Source organism: Hypomesus nipponensis, chromosome 6, assembly GCF_054491055.1.
Source record: "Hypomesus nipponensis isolate SF chromosome 6, ASM5449105v1, whole genome shotgun sequence".
Lineage (NCBI taxonomy): Eukaryota > Metazoa > Chordata > Actinopteri > Osmeriformes > Osmeridae > Hypomesus > Hypomesus nipponensis.
In genome coordinates this window covers 6,607,932-6,629,920 of record NC_140366.1, presented here as the reverse complement: position 1 = coordinate 6,629,920, position 21,989 = coordinate 6,607,932, and the positions used below count along the sequence as shown (strand labels likewise).

Genomic DNA, 21,989 nt, shown 5'->3' with positions numbered 1-21,989 from the left:
TTTGCTTTATCGCCAACGATAGTTAATGGAGGTAACTCCAGTTCTATGAGTGGAGCGGAGCCCCATAGGGGAGCTCTGCTCCTATTGGTTTACCCGCTGCCTAGTGCAGCTAATGACTGAAGATTAAAATGTATACACACCTGTCTCTCACACAGGTGCCCTATATAAAGGGGTGACAGCCATCACTCATCCTCCCAAAAGTATAAAATACAGCCGGGTTGAATAAGTCGAGCTGGGCCTGCAGCCCTATGGGGCTCCGCTCCACTCATAGAACTGGAGTTACCTCCATTAACTATCGTTCTATTTCGTGGAGCTCCGCCCCATAGGGGAGCTCTGCTCCTATTGGTTTAGGCGGAGCGAGCGAGGCCAAATATACCCCCAGTGAGACCAGATCTAAAAGACACATAATCTCACAAGGCACCGAGGACAGACCTGCTGATGTAATAATACATAGGGTCTGTCCTCCCGGTCAGGCCGCTACTGTGACACAGAGAGCCGTCCAGGGTAAGAAAACAAGGGAAGTTTACTTAAAAACTTTTCTCTCTCGCCTGCCCAACCGCTAAGCTGGAATGGCAACAGAATACATACAGTAAAGACCTCTCACTGAGAATGTCTGCCTGTCTCACATATGGCGATATAATCAACAAACAACTTGCATCTAAGGTCCACAAGAACCTAGGAAGTTGTCATCTCGCTACACCTGATCCACCAGCCATGCTGAGGACAGAATGCGCAAACGATGAGGAGGAAACGTCCAACAGATAATATCGCACAAATGGTGAAGGCGACGACCAAGACGCTGCTTCACAAATCTCCTCCACTCCTACACCCCTGAGGATGGCGGCTGAGGCTGCCACTCCTCGGGTGGAATGAGCCCGAATGCCAGGTGGCACGGGACATCTCATAGACTCGTACGCAAGACCAATAGCCTCGCAGAGCCAGTGAGAAAGTCTCTGTTTGGAGAGTGGCAAGCCAGCTCTCGATCCACCGTAGCAGATCAGTAACTGGGGAGAAGATCTGATACTCGCAGTGCATTCCAGATAGCGCGACAGAGCACGCACTGGACACAGCCTATGTAAACGTCTTTCCTTCTCTCCGCTGTGCGGAGGTGGGAAAAAGGCTCTCAGTTTGCAGCTCTGTGCCCTGAACGCTCGGCTAATCACCTTGGGGATAAAGGCCGGGTTAGGGCGCAACACTGCTTTTGTTCGATCACCCGAAATGATCAAACAATCCGCGCGTGTTGACAACGCGCACAAGTCGCTCACTCGCTTAGCCGTAGTCAAAGCGAGGAGCAGACTCGTTTTGAGAGAAAGCAGACGTAACGACACATTGTCCAGGGGCTCGAAAGGTGGCCCACACAGAGCGTCTAACACCAGAGATAAATCCCATGTAGGTGCTGACGCTCTCGGAGGTGGCCTGAGCCTACACACCCCAGCCAGAAAACGCTTGACTAGCGGGTGGCTGAACAATGTTGTCTTGGCGAACCCTTCGTGACATGCCGAAATGGCAGCCGCGTAAACACGCAAAGTGCTCGCGGCTAAGCCTTCGTCAAACAACGATTGTAAGAAACACAAGAACCTTTCGAACGGACATGAGACCGGGTCAAGGTTCTGTTTTCCACACCATAGCATGAAGGCTCGCCAGCGCGACGCGTACCCTCTAGCAGTAGATTGTGCGCGCGCGCTCTGAATGGTCTGAATGACAGCATCAGACAGACCTCTGCGCTCTAAGAGGTCCCTCTCAGTAGCCAAGCCATAAGTGGGCCTCCGATCACCGGAGGGCTCTTCACCAGGCCTCCGGCCTGAGAGAGCGCATCCATCTGGCGAGGTATGGGCCAAGGCCCGCCTACCAGCATCCCCATCAGTTCCGGGAACCACGGGGCTCCGGGGCGATCGGGGGCTATCAGAATGACCGACAGCCCGTCCGACCTCACCCGAGCCAGCAAGGGAAGGATGGAGGCTTGAGGTGGAAATGCGTACAGCAGACCTCTCGGCCAGGAACGGTGCGCGAACGCATCGACTCCCAGCGGAGGTCTGTCCTGTGTGCGCAGCGAGAACCATAGATGACACTGTGTGTTGGCTCGTGACGCAAACAGATCCACCTGTGCTCGGCCGAAGCGCGCCCAGATCAGAGAAACGATGGACGGTTTCAACCTCCACTCGTCCTCTCTCGGGCCGCCCCTTGACATCAGGTCCGCTCCCTCGTTGAGCATACCTGGAATGTGCTGAGCTCTCAGGGAGCGTAGGTGCGTGAAAGCCCAAGTCCATACTTCCTCCGCTAAGCGATGAAGTGACGGAGAGCGCACCCCTCCCTGTCTGTTGATGTAAGCCACCGTCGCCCTGTTGTCGGATCTGACGAGAACGTCTTGACCCTTCAACACAGGCGCGAAATGGCACAGAGTCAGTCGAACTGCCTCGAGCTCTAGGAGGTTGATGTGACGCGTCTCTGACGGTTCCCACCTTCCTCCTATCGAGCCCGCCTGACATACTCCACCCCACCCGGTCAGGGACGCATCCGTAAAGACCGGGTAGAGAGATGTCACTCTGCCCATGTCGACTCCGCGCGTCATGACACGCGGGTCTCTCCAATGGTTCAGATCGGCTCTGACTGATCTCGGTATCACTAGCAGTCTGCGGCGGTGTCGCACCGGATCCAACCGCAGCTGAGCAAACCATCTCTGCAGCTTGCGCATGTATAACAGGCCTAATGGCACTACTACATGCGCCGCCGCCATCAACCCCAACAGGGACATCACCGACAGCGCGGTGATTGAGCGTGAGACCCGGAACGCACGGAGAGCTATAGAAATAGCCTCTCTCCGTGGTGCCGACAGTCTGGCTCTCATCCCAACAGTGTCCAAATGGATACCTAGGTAGGTAAACTGTTGAGCGGGCCATGGAGCGCTCTTCTCCCAGTTGACAGCGAACCCCAACCGGCTGAGCTGACTCACCAGTGAGGACGCGTCCTGGATCGCTCTGTCCGGAGACTGAGCTAGAACTAACAGGTCGTCGAGGTACGCCAGAATGCGTATTCCTCTCCGCCGTAACGGTTCCAGAGCTGCTTCCACGCACTTGGAAAAAGTTCGAGGAGCCAGCGCGTACCCAAACGGCAGGCGCGTGTACTCGTACTTTTTTCCTTCGAAGGCAAAACGCAGAAACCTCCTGTGCTTCAGATTGATAGGCACGTGGAAATACGCGTCCTTCAGATCTATGCTGATCCCAAAGTCGTTCCGCTGTACACAAGTCAGCAAACGTTTTATCGTCAGCATGCGAAAGGGCCGTTTGGCCACACTCTCGTTGAGCACCCTCAGATCTAGAATCGGTCTCATCCCCCCGTTTTTCTTGGGAACCAAAAAATAAGGGGAGTAGAGACCCGAGTTCTCCTGATCTCTGGGGACCGGGATCACCGTCCCTTTGGTCAGCAAGCTCGTTATCTCCTTCCGGAGCGCGAGTGCTTTCTGCGGACAGGATAAGCGTGTCTCCCTCACTCCTCTGAAGGGAGGGGGAGTCCGCATGAACTGGATGGCATAACCCTCTCTCAGTATCCTGTCTAGCCAGCTTGGCAGTGAGCATGACTCTCGCCACTCTGCATAACGCAGAGAGAGCGGGCGTGCGTTCAGCTGCGGAGCCACAGACAGGAAACGGCCGTACTCTCGTCTGACCCCAGCCGCCGCTGTGCACCGAACCGGCGGCACAGCCCAAGGTGGGGTCGACTCGAAAGGGCTGGGGCTGCGCCCCCTGGCCAAGAGATGTCTGAGCTCCGTCCTCGCGATGAGCCTCGAGAGGTCTTACATCGCGGTCAGAGCTCTGGGCGCACAGCGGCAGCGATGTCTCTTGTGACGTGACAGAGCCCCACGCCGTGTAATGGGGCACAGAGACGCACAGCGGTCTGGCCACACGCTTGCTAGCTGGGCCTGACTCCGCTACGTGCGCGGTGCTTGATGGTTCGGTTTCACTCGTTGAGGACAACTCGCGAACCGAAACCAACTCATTAACCCGCTCGACAGCAGTACGAGTGCTCAGCTCTGTACTCGTCGAAAACGTAAGAGGTACTGAATGGAACACTTGTCTTTCTGGGAAAAGGTAAAGTGGAGGTCCAAGCCTCTTTATTTCATTCAGAAAAACTGGGGCGGGGACCGATGCCTCGGTCCCCGCCGCCAGTCACGCTCTCCTCTTTTTTCCCCCTCCGCCACCACGCCAGCTGGTGTTAAGTGGACGGCTGTAACCCGCTCTCGAGGGGGGGGCAGCTGAGGGTGGAACAGGTGCCGCGGGAGGAGCAGCCTGCGTCGCAGCGGCCGCTCGTGCCACCGGACGTCGAGCTCGTTTCCTCTTGCCTTGCGAGGAACCTGTGGAAACAGAGAAGGGAGCAGTGTTACCCTTCTTCTGCAGGGGCATATGCCCTAGCAGGTGCTTCCTCTCCTCCTCCAGGCGCGAGAAGCGTTCGGAGGCTGACGCCACAGCCGGTCCAAACAAGCCCTCGCTAGCCACTGGAGCGTTGAGCAGTGCGGACTTGTCCGCCTCCCTCATGGCCGTTAGTGACAGCCACAGGTGGCGATGAAGTACAACGCTGTTGCCCATCGTTCTGCCAGCGCAAATCGCTGCCCCCTGATTCAGGTGGAGCGCGGCGGATGCCATCCTGGCAACCCACGACGTCTCCTCGGCCGACAGTCCCTCAGGTCTCTCCGTAGAGAGCTTGGAGACTGCCGCCGTCAGAAGGGCGGCGTTCCCAGAGGCAGCCGCTGCCTGCGCACCCCAGACATACGCCTTGTCTGCCAGAGAGGCAGTAAGCTTGTCCCGGGCTGATGGCAGGGTCGCCTTCCTCGCCGTCATCCAGGTGCTTGCCCCTGGTACAAGGTAAGCTACGAGGGACGGCTCCAAGGGTGGGGGACCGGACTTGGCTGCCTCACCCAGCCCGCTCACCCTCGTGAACGGGAGGAGCGCCTTGACCGGGGCGTTAGCCACTAATGGCGCTTCCCATGAGCCCTGCACATAATCTGCCAGTTTCGGCATAGTGGGGCACAAGGGCTTTGAGGCTTTCATGCGCTTAGCATGAGGGCCGACATCCCACGGGTCATCTTCCTCCACAGGAGGAGAGGCCGGCAGGGGAACGCCCATTATTTCTGCTGCCTTCGCGATGACTGACGGGAAGTCTGCCCTGCGAGACAGCACTGAGGAGACGGGAGGGGCGGGAGCCGGCTCCTCATCATCCTCTGAGGCTGAGGATAACCCGCGCCCTTTTACCTCAGAGAAGTGAGGGGGGGTTGACCGCAACACGCCTGGGAAGAAAGCCTCCACAGGAGGTTCCCGCCCAGATGCGTGCACCTCAATAGCCGCCTCGAGGTGGTCCTCAAATTCCGAACTCTCCTCCTCGGAGAGCAGAGCAGAGACCACATCCTCGAGGGGCTCCTCCACCTGAAAGAAGTCGTGACGCAGCCGCCTCTCCGAAACGGAGAGACCAGCGCACGACAAGCAGACAGGAGAGTCCACCAAACCGTCCCTGGCATGCCGAGGTCCCAAGCACACGAAACAAAATTCGTGGTGGTCTCCATCGGCCTCCAAGAAACGGCACCGGCATTGGGCTCTTAAAAGAGCCTTGCGCGGGAGCGGCGGAATGGAAAAGCTCATCTTAGGAATTCGTAATTCTTCAGCCACTAAATTCGAACAACCCGTGCTGAATTTTTTGGGAGGATGAGTGATGGCTGTCACCCCTTTATATAGGGCACCTGTGTGAGAGACAGGTGTGTATACATTTTAATCTTCAGTCATTAGCTGCACTAGGCAGCGGGTAAACCAATAGGAGCAGAGCTCCCCTATGGGGCGGAGCTCCACGAAATAGAACGGCGAGGGGGGTATTTGGTCCCCATCCTTCTCTTTGTTCCTTTTCCGGCGCTCCTCTACCCGATTTCGGTCGTCTAGTTCTATTTCGTGGAGCTCCGTCCCATAGGGGAGCTCTGCTCCTAATGGTTTACCCGCTGCCTAGTGCAGCCAATGACTGAAGATCGATAGTTAATGGAGGCAGGGGCGCCGCCAAGAATTTTGGGACCCATGGCAAAAATTCAAAGTGCCCCCCCCCCCCCCCCATTTTTGTGGCAAAAAGTGCCTTTTGTCGCCAAAGCGAATCAGTGCGAGTGTGAGTGACAGGTGTGTATACATTTTAATCTTCAGTCATTAGCTGCACTAGGCAGCGGGTAAACCAATAGGAGCAGAGCTCCCCTATGGGGCTCCGCTCCACTCATAGAACTGGAGTTACCTCCATTAACTATCGTTACGTCCATTAACTATCGTTACCTCGATTCAGGGGCGCCGTATTGGGGGGAAAGTTAGGACGATTCTTAGGGCCCATGACTTACAGGGACCCCCCCAAATAATCAAAAAGTAATATAAAATTATATTATATAAACCATCATCAATTATATAATACATTTAAAGTATAATAATACAATGAATGATCTCTGTGTTTTTACTTGTGTTTGGCAATAAAGGTTAAATATCCCTATTGACCAAAAAGTAAACATCCATATTGATCGACCATCCCCTGTATCTGCATGAAATGGTTTGATCCTGCCTTGGCGCACTTATCGGTGACGGTGTTTAGTTGCAAAAGAAAGGTTTCAATCAGTAACCCAGTTTTACCAAGAAAGGTGGGTAGCCAATCTGTGAGTGGTATTAACCTGTTGGTTTAATGTCCATATAAGATAGACTATCTAGCTACCCAGCAAACAAGGGTAGTCCTGGGGACGTCATTTTGTTTGCTGGGTACAGAGTCATCACCACCACCTCTGAAACAAGCTGAACCCCCTTGAAACAAGCTATTCTAACAACGTTGTCACTGGCAGTATTTAATAGAAAAGCGATTGAAACAGCACCATCTGGTAACTGAAAATATTCCCCCAAAAAAACGTAAATAAGTTTGACATTTATTTATTGGGAAATAGCTCATTCAAAAGATTTTTGCTGGAAGCGATCATTGTCAGTAACAATGCCAAATACAACCATTTGATCTTAGACTAGAGCCCTGCACGGTGGAGAAGCTGACCAGGGGCCTGTACTACGAATCAAGATTTGGCGTTAGCGAGGTAACTTCAGGTTCAACCCAGGGTTTTCTGGACTACGACGGTGGATCACTTGTTACCGGGGTAGATCGCCATGGTAACATATACTGAACGGCTAACCTGGTCGGGAGCAGGTTAAGTTGGAGATCAGAGATCAACCGGTATGAAAACCCCGCCCATTAACTAATTCTTGACAATAATGTTGTCACCGTTCGTAGGAGATCCTGTGGAGCTTGGTGCGCTGATAGTCAGAGGTGCGCTCAGAAGAAACAGAACATTTAGAGACTGACAAAACCCTTTCGCATTCCCTCGTGAGTATCTTTCTGAAAGATATAGGTTCTTAGCAGAGGGAATTACGTACTTTGCCAGCTTCTTGAGCCGTATGTTGCCAATGCGACACATTGAAGCTATGCACTCACAGTCCCACAGACTGTATGCATAGCGTTTCGTTATTTCGCTATGGGTACTTTTATAGTATGGGTGACGCAGAGAACCTGAGCAAGAACACGGTCTGCTGCGCAATTTGCTACGGATTTTCTTTAATGACTGTTGCCACCATATTCTGATTAATGTAGTGATGAAAAAGAGATTTCCAAAGTGCCCTTTGTAAAAACTTTGGACTCTAATATGTTGACAAAATGAAACAAGGTTTTTCACTCAATGTTCTGATTTCCGTTCTGGAAATGTATGCAAATGATATCATATTTTACAACTTAAAAACATTTGCTCATTTAAACATACATTTAGGAAACTGGTAATGAAAACAATATTTGACCTAGTCTACTATTAGTTAACAACTGGGGAGGTTTCATGTTGATATATTATCCCTATTCACTGGGGTGTCTCCCCTTAACCCATTCTGTTGTCCATGGGTTGCTTTGAGCCATTTTCTAATCATTTCCATATCAGATTTTTTTTCCCAATCAAATCCTTTCAAACCAAAAAGAACAATGGGTATCTATACAAAGCTCTTCACAAGTGATACATAAATGATCATTTCACTACTTTCATTGAATTTTGATGTTTTGTTCACTTTTATAGCATTTTTTAAAAATAATAAATGGGACATTGAAAGAAATAAGTGGTGAAAACCCCCAGAAAATATTCAAAAAGCACAACAAGAAAGCCACAAAAAGGTATTAAAAAGACGAAAACGTAAAACAAAGTTTAACAAATACATCCTCATGTGTTCTCCCTTCCCTAGGAACACAGAAAAATATGTCAGTTTAACAAAGTTTAGTGTCATTCATTCAGTCAATTACTATCTCTTCTCATATTCCAGTTTTTCTGTCTCCAGCCTTGTTTTTTTTATTAAAAGCCTCTTATAATCAAGCTCCAGGGTTCTTTTATACAGGGCCCCTCACATTGTCTGCTCCAACCTGAAACAAAAGAACATTGTCCCTTTCCAAGGCACACTTGGTCAAAGTTGAAGGTGTCCATTTGACTATTACAAGGTTCATTGCTTATACCTTGTGTCTTTGTCTTGGCTTTGAAGTGGAGGCCCTAGGGTCAGGGGGAGGAAGACGTTCCTCTTCCTGCTGAGTTTAACACCATAGCAATACAATCAATTGAGTCATATTTGAAATGAGCAATTTAAGGACTTGTGTCTTATGTTGAGACCACCACCATTAGTAAGTCATTACAGACACTTCAATCACAGCCATGTTCACACACTCTCAACATCTGTGTTGCAAGTGGTAAATAAAACTCAAACACCCCCAAAATGAGCAGGCAGACACAGTTTCCTGATCATCTAGGACCTCCACTTGAGAAAGTAAATGGTATATTTGATCAATATTCAGTAATCACATATGGCATACATACTGGCGTATGACTATTAGTTTCACTGTTACCTCTGTATGGCACAGTGGGACGACAGTCACTGCAGAGAACAGTAATATATTGCCTGGGTAGTACATACATATGCCTGGGCTTCCAACCTGCTGCCACCAGGGTCTGAAGAAATGCCCCCTTCCACTCCTTCCATCATGGGGTGAATATGTAAAAGTATTGGCTTACCGTTTTGAATTATGGTTTAATTTTTTATTTGCTCCCACAATCGTTTGCCACTGCAGGGTTGCCACTGCAGGGTTACAACTAAAATAATACGGCAACAAAAGTTTAACGTTGTGGAATGCACACGTGTAATTATGGTCACATCTTCAATAAGTCATGTTGTTTACGCATTTGCAGCGTATGCTATTTTCTGCCGCTTATCGTGACTGCGATTGTTAGGCTTCGCGTAGCTGGGTAACTGAAAGTAATCCAGAGCATGTTGATCTTGATTCGTAGTACAGGCCCCAGGGTAAATTGTGCTAAGCTAGCCTAGCCGCTGTTGTTAGCAAAACTTAAAGGGAGTGTTTGAATGCGCCGGAAATGAAAAACGTTTGTTTTGACATCAAGTTTAGGCTGTGGCATTGAAGACAGTGACACACCACACGAGCTTGAATTTAAATACATTATTTAATGTGAATGTACTTACTGTATATATAAGTCTTGAATTACTAATATGTATGATGCTGCCAATAGCCTACTGTGCGCAACAGTCTTAAAACATCTATGCACTGTAGTTATGCGTCATTGCTAACGTGTGCTGACGTTGTGACGTTGTGCTTGCACTGATTCGCTTTGGCGACAAAAGGCACTTTTTGCCACAAAAATGGGGGGGGGGGGGGCACTTTGAATTTTTGCCATGGGTCCCAAAATTCTTGGCGGCGCCCCTGCCTCCATTAACTATCGATCTTCAGTCATTGGCTGCACTAGGCAGCGGGTAAACCATTAGGAGCAGAGCTCCCCTATGGGACGGAGCTCCACGAAATAGAACTAGACGACCGAAATCGGGTAGAGGAGCGCCGGAAAAGGAACAAAGAGAAGGATGGGGACCAAATACCCCCCTCGCCGTTGGCGATAAAGCAAAAGACTCCGCCTTCAGTTTTGCCGCTACCTCTGATTGGATTGAGACCAAACCGGCCTTGTGACCAATGACTGCCAGTCACCGTGAAGTATAATAACTGGGCTCTGACCGATACTAGTCATTCGTTGAAATTTGAAACGTCAACAAGATGAGCGGAAGAGGAAAAACCGGAGGCAAAGCCAGGGCCAAGGCAAAGACTAGGTCATCCCGCGCCGGACTTCAGTTTCCCGTGGGGCGTGTTCACAGACTTCTCCGTAAAGGAAATTACGCTCAGCGTGTGGGAGCTGGTGCGCCCGTCTATTTGGCCGCTGTGCTCGAGTATCTGACTGCTGAGATCCTTGAGTTGGCTGGCAACGCTGCCCGCGACAACAAGAAGACTCGCATCATTCCTCGTCACCTGCAGCTGGCTGTCCGCAACGACGAAGAGTTGAACAAACTCCTCGGCGGTGTCACCATCGCTCAGGGTGGAGTACTGCCTAACATCCAGGCAGTACTTCTCCCCAAGAAGACTGAAAAGGCCGTTAAAGCCAAGTAACATCCCCGTTTGATGTGATTGCTCACCCTCCCCAAAGGCTCTTTTAAGAGCCACCCATTTAACTCTTCAAAAGTGCATTGACCTTATTAACCATTTGCATAGAGGGTTGATATTATTTTACCGGTGGGTTAACTTCACAGATAGTGGGTCAAACCAAAACTCCTTACTCTACGTTACTGGAAAGGTTATTACATTGTGCGTTGAATCAACATGTTCCTCGTAAGTGTGAAACCTGTGAAGTGCACAGACGAGAATGGCCTCCTTGGTGAAACATATATCCATAGACCCTGTAGGCTCCCGCGGGAAGAAGCTGGGATAATTTTGTTTGATATTTTTTGACAAATATTTAAGAGTAAGACAACTTTCTTTGGATAGTGTATTTTATCAACGTAAATGATCATACATGCACTCCGTGGATGGGCGTATACATGAGCCTATTACGCCACGCCCCGCCCCGCCCCCCCACCCCCACCTCATTGGAGGAGACTTCACTGTGGAAGAATAAAATATATAGTATATCTCTGCACGCAAATAAATATGATGTTCCCTTTTTTTTAAAAAAGAAAAGCGCTAGTTCCTTTGGAAATTGTGATGAAAGGGAAAATTGATGTTGTTTGAAACTGATTCTTAATTGTAAAATAATTACGCAAAGGAATACGGGGAGTGGGGCGGGGTCTCGTTTGAATTTTTGGCGGCCATGACCACATCCAATGGCGGGGGAGAGGGAGTCTCCTGTCTGACAATGGCCGTCCAATCAATGCACGACGTGGCTGGAGATATAAACTTGTTCACTTCCCCTTCACTGTATTCACTTTCGACTCGAAGAGGAGGAAACAAGCAACATGGCTAGAACCAAGCAGACCGCTCGTAAATCTACCGGTGGCAAAGCCCCGAGGAAGCAGCTCGCCACCAAGGCAGCCCGTAAGAGTGCGCCAGCCACCGGTGGCGTGAAGAAGCCCCATCGTTACAGGCCCGGCACCGTGGCTCTGAGAGAGATCCGTCGCTACCAGAAGTCAACTGAGCTGCTGATCCGCAAGCTCCCCTTCCAGCGTCTAGTCAGAGAAATCGCCCAGGACTTCAAGACTGACTTGCGGTTCCAGAGTTCCGCCGTGATGGCTCTGCAGGAGGCCAGTGAAGCCTACCTGGTCGGTCTCTTCGAGGACACCAACTTGTGCGCCATCCACGCCAAGAGGGTTACCATCATGCCCAAGGACATCCAACTGGCCCGCCGCATTCGCGGAGAGCGCGCCTAAATGTAATTTGACTGCAACGTCCCCAAAGGCTCTTTTAAGAGCCACCTCATGATCTCTATGTAAAGACAAAGTCCTTCCGTTTCCTTGCATGCTTGTAGCATGTGAAATAACATGATCCTATAACCATATGACACTACTGGCAACAGTGAGTAATGTCTGTCCAAGGAATGCGATTTGCATCAAATGCTCTGACCATCGATGTCGTTAAGCAGCTCAATTAGATTATGCCCAGAACGACTCTAACCCTTTTCTAACTCACCCATCTGTGACAAACGATTACATATTCTAGGCCTATATCGAATTTGGACTGTCCTTGCATGCTTGGAGTATGTAAAACAACTGGCACCAGTGTTGTAGGCCTATTCACACAAACCGATTTGCAACAAATAGCAGCTCAATTTTATCGGGCCCAGAACAGACTTCTGCAAAGCAGAAATGGTGCGGTATGATATTAATTTCTAATATGCTACTACTAAAGTACAAATTATTACTCTTCCATTCAAAAACGGACAGAAAAAAAAGGCAGTGCAAGAATACACTTAAGCCTTTAAAATACAACAACTTGCCCTTTATTTACAATGTGAAAACAAAGTTCATTTTTTCCTGGAATGACCACGTTAAGCATCCACATTCAGTTTTTTGGCCTCCCATAATGGGGCAACCATTCAATAACCAGAACCACAAAAAAAGAGCTTGAATGACACTGACCCAATACATCTTCAATATGGACAAGGGTAGGCTTTGAATAAAATGTTGGGTCAATATGGTCTGTGAATGTGTGGACATTCTGACTTAAGGTTAGTGCCGAGTTCGATCAATTATTAAGGTCACGTTCCAGCATCATAGGCCTCCCACTACTGACATCAAAGAAGCTTAATTGAGTACTGGGTCGCAAAAACACGCGAATGTGCATTTCATTCGATGATAAACCCTATATAGGGGCATAATCATAACCGTGTCAGGCAGATGGAAATGTGCACATTTTACAGGTGATGTGGGTGGCTCTTAAAAGAGCCTTTGGGGTATATCAGGGAAGTCATATGGCACCCGTTTACTTGGAGCTGGTGTACTTGGTCACCGCCTTGGTGCCCTCGGACACGGCGTGCTTAGCCAGCTCACCGGGGAGCAGCAGGCGGACGGCGGTCTGGATCTCCCTGGAGGTGATGGTTGAACGCTTGTTGTAGTGGGCCAAGCGGGAAGACTCTCCGGCGATGCGCTCGAAGATGTCGTTGACAAAGGAATTCATGATTCCCATGGCCTTGGACGAGATACCGGTGTCGGGGTGGACCTGTTTCAGCACTTTGTACACGTAGATGGCATAGCTCTCCTTCCTCGACTTTCTGCGCTTCTTGCCGCCCTTGGCAGCGGTCTTGGAAACGGCTTTCTTGGAGCCCTTCTTGGGCGCTGACTTCGCTGGCTCAGGCATGGTGACGTCTCGTTTCTGTTCAGGAACGAATGAACGGTCAGGCAGTCGCTTCCCGTAGTATATAGGGGGTTGGATGCAAAAATTGAGGCACGCCTCCCAACTCTTCGAGGCGTTGACGTGGTGAAACGCGCGTGCGCCTGATTATCCGCCTCCTCTACTTCCCTACTCCCGGTGGATTGTGTTGGCATCTCTAGCGCATGCGTCCATCCTTGCAACGACATGCGCTTGACACCCTACAGCATCCATTTTGTTACCATTAAAAGTTTGCCCCTTTGTTCCATGTTTTGTTACGAATCGGTTTCAACCAACGTGGGTTTTCTTTGCAAAGGTCACATATGTTGTCTACTTAAATAGCATAATGTCTACTTAAATGTCTACATGTCTAATGTCTACTTAAATACATATGAATACAAAACCATTTGTATTTTTACTAGCTAAACGAAATTCTATTGTAAAAACTGCATTGTTCCAATTGTTATAATTTGCCTACTCTGAATAGTTGCCTCGTTTAGCTGCTGATCAATATCGCAGATAACCTAACAAACTAAATCAAGCCTCACTAAAACGTGTCCGTCTATTCCTAGCGCAATACACACACGGCGCTCTGTTGCTTCGATATATCAAATAGTTAATGAAGGAATTGATCAACTCAAAGACCCATTTTTTATTTGTGATAAACGGCAATATTTTGCGGTGAAGAAAGTGCCAGCCAGGATCAAATTTCCAAATGGGTTGTGCTCTGGCACCCATGCTATCTCAGGAAACATTGCTCATCCCTGATCTATGCATTTTCAACCTGACCCACTAATGACCACAGGCGACTTGTACAAGTAGAGTGGATGCATGGGGGAAAGTTTGAATCGTTGCATTAAATATGGACAACTCTTTCTTGAAAGTGTGGGTGGCTCTTAAAAGAGCCTTTGGGTTTAGTGTCGAAATGGTAGGTCTAAATCAGTTTAACCGCCGAAGCCGTACAGAGTGCGTCCCTGGCGCTTGAGAGCGTAGACGACGTCCATGGCGGTCACGGTCTTTCTCTTGGCATGCTCAGTGTACGTTACAGCATCACGGATGACGTTTTCAAGAAACACCTTGAGAACTCCACGGGTCTCTTCGTAAATCAGGCCGGAGATTCTTTTCACGCCGCCACGACGAGCAAGGCGACGGATGGCTGGCTTGGTGATGCCCTGGATGTTATCCCTCAATACTTTGCGATGGCGCTTGGCGCCTCCCTTGCCTAGTCCTTTACCGCCTTTGCCTCTTCCAGACATGATGACTGACTCAGCGTTTAATATCTGTAATGACGTTCACACCAGACTCACTGGCTTTATGAGTCGACGGTACGGACGTGAGGGAACACTGCAAGCGCAATTCTCCCAGTCTTTGTGGAGTTGCAATTAAAGGGACCGTCTCCCAAAATGGCCTCCTGTATGCTGACACTATTTTGTCATGTGTATTCTCAAAACCATTTCCAAAAGTGAATGAAAGGGATCGCGATAGTTAGAAAAAACGATCGGCCAAACACTCCTGGGAACCAAGTAAAAGTTGTGTCTTCCATTTATTTTATTATTTTTTCCTGTTTATTTAGTCTTTAAAAAACATCTTTCAATTTAGACTTTTGAAAATTTAGATTTTTTATTTCATAGAAAAACACAGCCAAACGTAGATAGAAAAACTGAACATATTATGGCTTCAGAGTGACAATATGGGTTGTAGGTTCATCTTGACAGTCAGATAGCTCAGGTAGCACAGGTGTGAATCTATTAGGTTAAAGGAAAAAACACCTATAAATGAAAAGTAATAAACATGAATAATACTTAAACCTCACGCAAATCAAATCAGATTAAATGTAATCGGTTGGTAGTGCATCATTATAAATTACAGTATTGACTACTCATGGAAACAAACTTCGTATTCTTGAGCAGTTTTTGATTTATTTCTTTGCATGACTGGAAATCTTCAAATCTTAAGGATAACAAATAAATATAACATAAATAACCCTAACCCTGGTACTAAATAAAACCTACGTGCTACTACTGGCCCAAAGAGGGCAACATTTTTCCTGTCTGTCTGTCTGTCTGTCTGTCTGTCTGTCTGTCTGTCTGTCTGTCTGTCTGTCTGTCTGTCTGTCTGTCTGTCTGTCTGTCTGTCTGTCTGTCTCTGTGTCTGTATCATCTGAGCCTCCTGCATCATCTTCTTCTTCTTCAACATCTTCTATCCCAGGCTCAAACTCATCCTCATCTCGCTCATCATCTGACAGCTCCAAATCTGAGTTTCTCTCAACCATCCGTAAAAAAAGAATCCTCTCTGCTACCTACAACAATTTTACATTAAAGACCTGTACAATTAACCCTAACCCAATTTACCAAAAAGGTGCGTTGTCACATTTAAATGTGGAGAGTGCTATTTAAGACTTATGCACTAATTGTAGTAATACAAAACATGTCATAAATAATACATGTACGTTTTTACATTGCCATTTTATGCATTAGGCAGACGCTTTTATCCAAAGCGACTTCCAAGAGAGAGCTTTACAAAAGTGCATAGGTCACTGATCATAACGACAGAGCCCCAAACATTGCGAGCAGCCAAAACATGGATACATGTGAAAACCAAATAAGTGCCAAAGGGAAGAACAATAAGAGCATGCAGTTAAACTAGTTATAATTATACAACATGAAACTCAAAAAGTGCAAGTGTACCTGTACAAAAACAATCAACCCTAAAAATATTTCAGTAAGTACAAGAATTTAAATCCGTTACAACTAACCAACAAGAGCAACAAGTCTCTCAATAATTGTCTCTCAGTCATTGTGATCCTGAAGGAAACCAACATCAGGTCCAGCCAAACATTCCTAAGTGCCGTTGTACTCCCGGAACAAGTACATCTTAAGGAACGCATGCCATCCTCTTCAAGGCTGTGAATGACATTCACACAAATACTGAACTTAGCAGGCCTAGCTGGCCTAGACCTGAAGTGACCGGATGTGTAGACAGAGACAGGACTGGTTCTTTCTTGAGCCTCCCCAAGATCTCCATCCTCACAAAACATTCCACCTAAAATGTCACATATACACTTCCTGTAAATAGTTTGTCACTGCACAATAAATCTTTTGATCAATTTAAAATGACCTCAGCTTGATTATGTGAGTAGGTGAACTTCATTTGGTGCAGAGTGAACTTCAGTTAATTTTACACATGAACTTAATTTGACTGAATGGCAGGATCACACATATACTCACAGAGGTCTGACAGAGGTCAAAGGAGATGGCCCCTGCCTGACTTACAAATCTATATGCATGCAAATGCCACTGGCCTTCTGTGTTCCCTGAGTTCTTTTACAAAACAGTGCTTCCACTTCACTTGACCTAGAGATCATGAGCTTCAATTTGATGTCAACCATTCATGTTCGGCTTGTGACGTGCATCATTACAATCAGGACAGATATAACCCAAACATTGAGAAACTAAGACAGACAATTTCAAACAAGCTCTGTGTGTTTGGCTATATGAGAAACAAAAGCATTCATCCATCCCCCCAACACAAATGCTAATACCAACACAATACACATGCAAATGTCACTGGTCTGCTGAGTGGAGGAGGGGATTGAATCGGCCTGTGCTGAAGAGGGACATCTAGTGGACACAGAGCTCCGCACTGGGACGCAGCTTCACAAAACAGAACCAGCATTTCTTACTACATGGCTTAGGCCTTATTTTGTGTTTTGGGGCTATCTTGTTGTTATTATCAGTGAACTATGCACTTTGTAAAGCTCTCTCTTGGAAGTCGCTTTGGATAAAACCGTCTGCTAAATGAGTACATGTAATGTAATGCTGATTAGGGGCAGATCTTTAGAGGCTATTATCACACATATCTCCTTGACCCTGGCCCTGAAAGCTGAAACAATGCAAGTGAATGGGGGAGGTTTTCACCTGTATAGTCGGCACTCAATTAGCTTTAGCATATTTTGACACATGACCAGACTCCCAAAATCGCTCATAACTTTAGTTCACTCTATCTTAATTACATTGTAAATAATAAACTTTGAATCACCTCTGTGCTTATTCAAGGCACTTGCCTGAACATGTTGATACCACAACTGAGACTGTACGATATGTATCATCGGATTCAACACTGGTACAACGTTTGGATCCAAAAGGGGTTAAAACCTTCAGTTTATCAGGATCAGTTTATCTTAAAATTATTATTCAAACATGTGCTTACTCGTGGGACTTTCATGAACATGTTGCTACTAGAACTGAAACTGTTTAAACTTTATAGGATATGTCTAAATATATATTTAGCTTAGATGTGTAACATGAGGTTATCAGACATTTGTCTTGGCCCTGCCCCTGAAACCAGCAAACAATAGCAGCCCAATGGCTAATTATAATATACAATGGGGGTTGACGCTTTAACTGAGGTATAGCGGCCTATAATTGAGAATAAATTGGGGAGTTCATTCACTTCTTATTTCTCCTGCTCAAGCACAGACTTTGACCTTCTGAAGAATATATTGAATCATGGCTCCACCAGATACAAATGGCCATTGGCTTTTGTGCCCTCACTGCCAGACATCCCAGGGTAATCTGTCTAATCATCTGCACCGAGTCTATATGAAGAGATCAACTGACTCCATTGCTGCTGTGGTCCAGCAGGCAAAGATGAATGCTCAGGGGATTCTAAAGGATGGCATTTTTTTCAGTTATGACCTACTTGAGAAAATGACAAAGGATCCTGATCCATGCAGCAGGCTGATAGAGGAGCTTCAGCGTCGCAACATGGTGGTGACTGATATCTCCCCAAGGCCTTCAACCAGCACAGCCAGACAGCCACCTGAAGGCGAAGCTTCTGAGACGGGCGAGCGTGAGCAGTGTGCAGAGACAGGTCCACATGACTGCTTGGCTCTGTTGAGGGCTGCCAAGAACGATTTCTTATCAGTTCTCACAAAGGTCAACAAAGGTGACGGCACAGACTTAGCTCTCACCGATTGCAGCTTTCTGGTGAATTATCTCCTGGCAGTGTTGATGCTGAAAAACCTCCAAAACCCATGCATCGTGGAGCGCATGACTGTGAGTATTGCCGTACTATTGTTGTTTTCAATTTCAGCAAATTTGACCATACTCGTTTTTTAATGATCTTTCTAATAGAAGTGATATCCTTGTTTGGTGCAGGTGAAGGACTGGCTTGACAGACAGAAGCAATCAGGCTTCACAGTTATTAAAGTCCAGCAGCACACAACAGCAGCTAAACATGCTGCTATATTTGCCCTCTCAGCAGAGGAATCCTTGGTAAGTTTATTAAAGTGTATTATTCTTGAAACTCACCAGAACCTGTCCACAAGAAAATGTATGTAAAGTTATTAACTTTCCTTCCTACTTTTTCTCTGCCAACAGTGGTTTGGCCTGTACTTTGCCCACGTGCGGTCACAACTTCTCACCTCTAAGAAGGTCAAAAGCAATGAAAGAGATGAATGCTTTTTCATCTCCACCACTGGGAATCCTATTCACAATGCCTGCACAGATCTGAAACGGCTGCACGTCAAGTAAGCTCACCATCATGATTCATTTCCACCTCAGTGTGTGCTCCATTTAGTAGCTGTCTCAGGTAAAACATTTGAATACATGTCATACTAATATGTTTTTCAAACCTACGTTTTAGATACCACATTCAGCCAGTTCACGTCCACGAAGCACGTCAGGCTTTTGGGATGTCCGCCAATAGTCTAAGCTATGCCAAACAGTCTCTGGTGGTGAGATATCTCGCATGTTTAATCGCTACAGCTGATACGGTTGTGGAGGCCAGACAGCTGCTGGATGAGATTGCTGGTGAATCAAGGTAAGAATCTTTTATATCCGTCAACACTGTTAATACAATCAACAATTAGTTTACACAGTCATCCATTCATATGTATTTTTGACAGACAGTAGACTAAGTTATATTCTTCTTCTAATATATAATTGTTATTATTTAGCTCAGAGTCTGCACAGTCAGCGTGCGATGCTGCCCACCAGACCATCACTGGTTCAAATAAGAAGATGTCTACCAAAAGAGCGTTTGACAGACTTCTTGAAATGTACCCAGTGACTCTGGATAAGGAGCCGCCAGCTAAGACACTGCGCACACAAATCTCACTCGAGTTGCAGCGGCCGCTCTATTACCATTGGCTAAAAGAGCAGAGGAAACTACGTGCCCAGCATGTTGCCTGTGAGTATTTAAAGAATTTGACTAGATTTAACTAAAGTAAAAAGGGTATGCGTAAGATGTAAAGTAATTAATTTAAGCCTCTTCTCAACTATTGAATGATCATAATTTTATTTTGACAGTACAATTCTCCCGATGCCTCCCAGAACAAAGCAGAGTGAAAGACTTACTCAGAATAACAGACTGGAAGAACAACATCCCCAAGATTGATACAATCCTCAAAGAGTGGAAAGAGGGCAAAAGAAGGCAAAACATTAAACAGGAGCACCAGTGAAGATATGTTTTTCTTGGTCAAGAAAGGGCAGGAACTTTGCATTGATGCCCATTCTGAAGCTTGTGAATGCCACCCTGGACAGCAGACCGTTGGGCGGTTGATCAACTACTCAAGGAGTAAACCAAACTTAAATCCGAAGCTCTTTCTGTGGAAACAAATGGGAATGAAATTGATTTCATTCCTTTCCATGCAAAACCCAACATTACAGTAGGTGAAGAACTTCTGTTTGATTACAGAGATCAGAGGAATTATTTTTGAAGAGAAGGCGTGGAACTCCAGTGGCTTCAGACCATCTGAAAGCAGCAGGCTGCCTTGCATTGGACCTAAGACATTCAGCCTTGAATGTATTCAAATTTTATATATGCTTTTTAAACTTTGTATTTGCTCACTGTTTGACCGAACAACATATGACTGTGGTCCTGTTTCCCAAGAAAAGAAGATGTGACACAATGTACATGTAAAATGCATTTTTTACTAAATTACTATTAAAACAAATCTAATAAAGGGGCCTGTTTTGTTCTATTTGAGACCTCTGTGTGTTTGACGATGCAAGAGAGTCATATTAACTAAAGGGCTTTCAGGTTGAATACAGTTAAAAAGAACCTCATGCAAGTCTAAGTACATGACCGGTACAGTGAAACTGTGAATGTTGCTAGCACAAAGGGGACCCCTAACCGGCTAGGCTAGTTCGACACTGGTCAGATCGGGGTCCGGCCCCGCCAGGCACAGGATGATGGTTTGGCCAGTACCAAACTTTCAGGGGTAGGGGCAATGGCGAGGGCTGTAAGAGGTAGCAGTATTTTGAGGAAAACCATAGATGTTAGCATTTTGGTTAGCCGTTGTATGGAGAAACTGTGAAACTGAAACTGATGTTAGCATGAAACTGATGTTAGCATGAGGCACAGTACAGAGAAACCAGGCAAACTGTATAAATTGCTCTGTGTGTGTGTGTGTGTGTGTGTGTGTTCTACCCTGTTCTTTAAGTGCTGGACACTGCCCAGACATCGGAAGGGTCCATTCACCATGATGGCCATGTGAGTGCACAGAGCCTCAAACTTCTACAGAGCTAAGTGTGTGGCAGTGTGGATGTGATGTGTCTCTGGTGCTCACCTATTCCCAGCCAGGTAAGCTTCTCCACTGGTCACCATGGAGTCTCCTGTCAGCATCTTTAATGTGAATCGCTTTCATATCAGGACAGTAAAAGCACACTCATCAATTACCCTCATGGCAAGCTTATTACTTTAAGCTATTACCATCATTATTAAAAAATAATAATTATTGATTATTATTTTACTTCAGTCTGGATAAACACCAGAAGTTTCCATGTACTGTGTGTGTGTGTGTGTCTCACCATCATAGACACCAGCATGTCTACTGAGTTGGTCACCCTGGAGGAGAGGAGGAGGGAGGGGGGGAGGTGAGAGGAAAGGAAAAGGGTATATTAGAACTGCTTCATGGTCATTTCTAGACTTCTCTTATCACCATCTCTTATCTCCCTCTGTGTTTTCTTTTTATCCTTCTGCTCTTCTCTCTCTTGCATATACTCCTGCCCCCCCCCCCCCCCTCCCCAGTGTGGGAAGAGCTTTAGTCATTCAGGAGACTTAATGAAACACCAGCGTGATCACTCAGGAGAGAAGACCACTGTGACCAGTGTGGGAAGAGATACATAACAAATTCACATTTCAGTTTGTATTTTTCTGAAATAGAGTTGTGTATAATTTTTTAGCAAATTCTTCACGTTGAAATTCAAATCGTAGTGATCCATGTTCTTTTTCCTAGTGCAAATGACCGATTGAGAATTTTGATCTTAAAAAATAATTTACGCTCCACATAGCTATTTCGAGTGAGTCACGATAGCTTGATTTATTCAGGGTTCCATTTCACAGATGTTGTCACGTACATTCGTGTATTAAATTATTCCCGGCGAATTATTAAAAAGCAGTGACTCAAAGTAGGGTCTTCATTCAGAAACCAGGTATTGAGACTTGTCTCTGCATTCAGAATAATGTATTTAGTCTGAACGGTCATCGTAAACTTCAAACATTAGGCATGGTCTTTTAACACTGTGTCGTGCTATGTCCGTGACAGATAACCATAGACTTAACTTGACAAAGGCTGTTCACATTTGTACACTATACCATTTGCCATTTTATGAGGTGAACACGGTAAGGTCACAGGGCGATGTTTGGGTCTCGGGTCCAAGTCGCTGCAGCTGACGCTCTGAGAATGACACCACAACTGATAGACATAATGGCTGTATTATAACGTTATAGCGTAACAATACGTCGGTTTGGTGGCTGTGAGTGCACACCATGAGCTATGTTTTCATAGAAAT

The 21,989-nt window shown here is 46.7% G+C and overlaps 5 protein-coding genes and 1 long non-coding RNA gene across 6 annotated transcripts; 2 read left to right on the top strand and 4 right to left on the bottom strand.

Moving 5' to 3' along the window:
- Positions 1 to 686: 686 nt before the first annotated feature.
- Positions 687 to 5,624, bottom strand: LOC146286748 (uncharacterized). The gene is made up of 4 exons (XM_084700223.1): positions 4,376 to 5,624; positions 3,651 to 3,832; positions 1,765 to 3,457; positions 687 to 1,726 (listed from the first exon to the last, which is right to left on the bottom strand). The coding sequence occupies exons 1-4, from the start codon at positions 5,622 to 5,624 to the stop codon at positions 687 to 689; spliced, it is 4,164 nt and encodes a 1,387-aa protein (XP_084556349.1).
- Positions 5,625 to 10,106: 4,482 nt separating this feature from the next.
- On the top strand, positions 10,107 to 11,091 carry LOC146286747 (histone H2A). The gene has a single exon (XM_084699853.1). It carries the CDS (start codon positions 10,114 to 10,116, stop codon positions 10,498 to 10,500), a length of 387 nt encoding a protein of 128 aa, XP_084555979.1. The 5' UTR covers positions 10,107 to 10,113; the 3' UTR covers positions 10,501 to 11,091.
- Positions 11,092 to 11,190: 99 nt separating this feature from the next.
- LOC146286746 (histone H3) lies at positions 11,191 to 12,288 on the top strand. Its single transcript, XM_084699846.1, has one exon. It carries the CDS (start codon positions 11,343 to 11,345, stop codon positions 11,751 to 11,753), a length of 411 nt encoding a protein of 136 aa, XP_084555972.1. The 5' UTR covers positions 11,191 to 11,342; the 3' UTR covers positions 11,754 to 12,288.
- Positions 12,289 to 12,299: 11 nt separating this feature from the next.
- Positions 12,300 to 13,744, bottom strand: LOC146286745 (histone H2B). Its single transcript, XM_084699861.1, has one exon. It carries the CDS (start codon positions 13,177 to 13,179, stop codon positions 12,805 to 12,807), a length of 375 nt encoding a protein of 124 aa, XP_084555987.1. The 5' UTR covers positions 13,180 to 13,744; the 3' UTR covers positions 12,300 to 12,804.
- Positions 13,745 to 13,823: 79 nt separating this feature from the next.
- Positions 13,824 to 14,519, bottom strand: LOC146286744 (histone H4). Its single transcript, XM_084699864.1, has one exon. It carries the CDS (start codon positions 14,445 to 14,447, stop codon positions 14,136 to 14,138), a length of 312 nt encoding a protein of 103 aa, XP_084555990.1. The 5' UTR covers positions 14,448 to 14,519; the 3' UTR covers positions 13,824 to 14,135.
- A 4,955-nt stretch (positions 14,520 to 19,474) lies between these two features.
- Positions 19,475 to 21,889, bottom strand: LOC146286743 (uncharacterized). The gene is made up of 4 exons (XR_014758529.1): positions 21,793 to 21,889; positions 21,006 to 21,042; positions 20,765 to 20,835; positions 19,475 to 19,799 (listed from the first exon to the last, which is right to left on the bottom strand). It is a non-coding gene; the product is annotated as an uncharacterized LOC146286743 (long non-coding RNA).
- Positions 21,890 to 21,989: the final 100 nt, after the last annotated feature.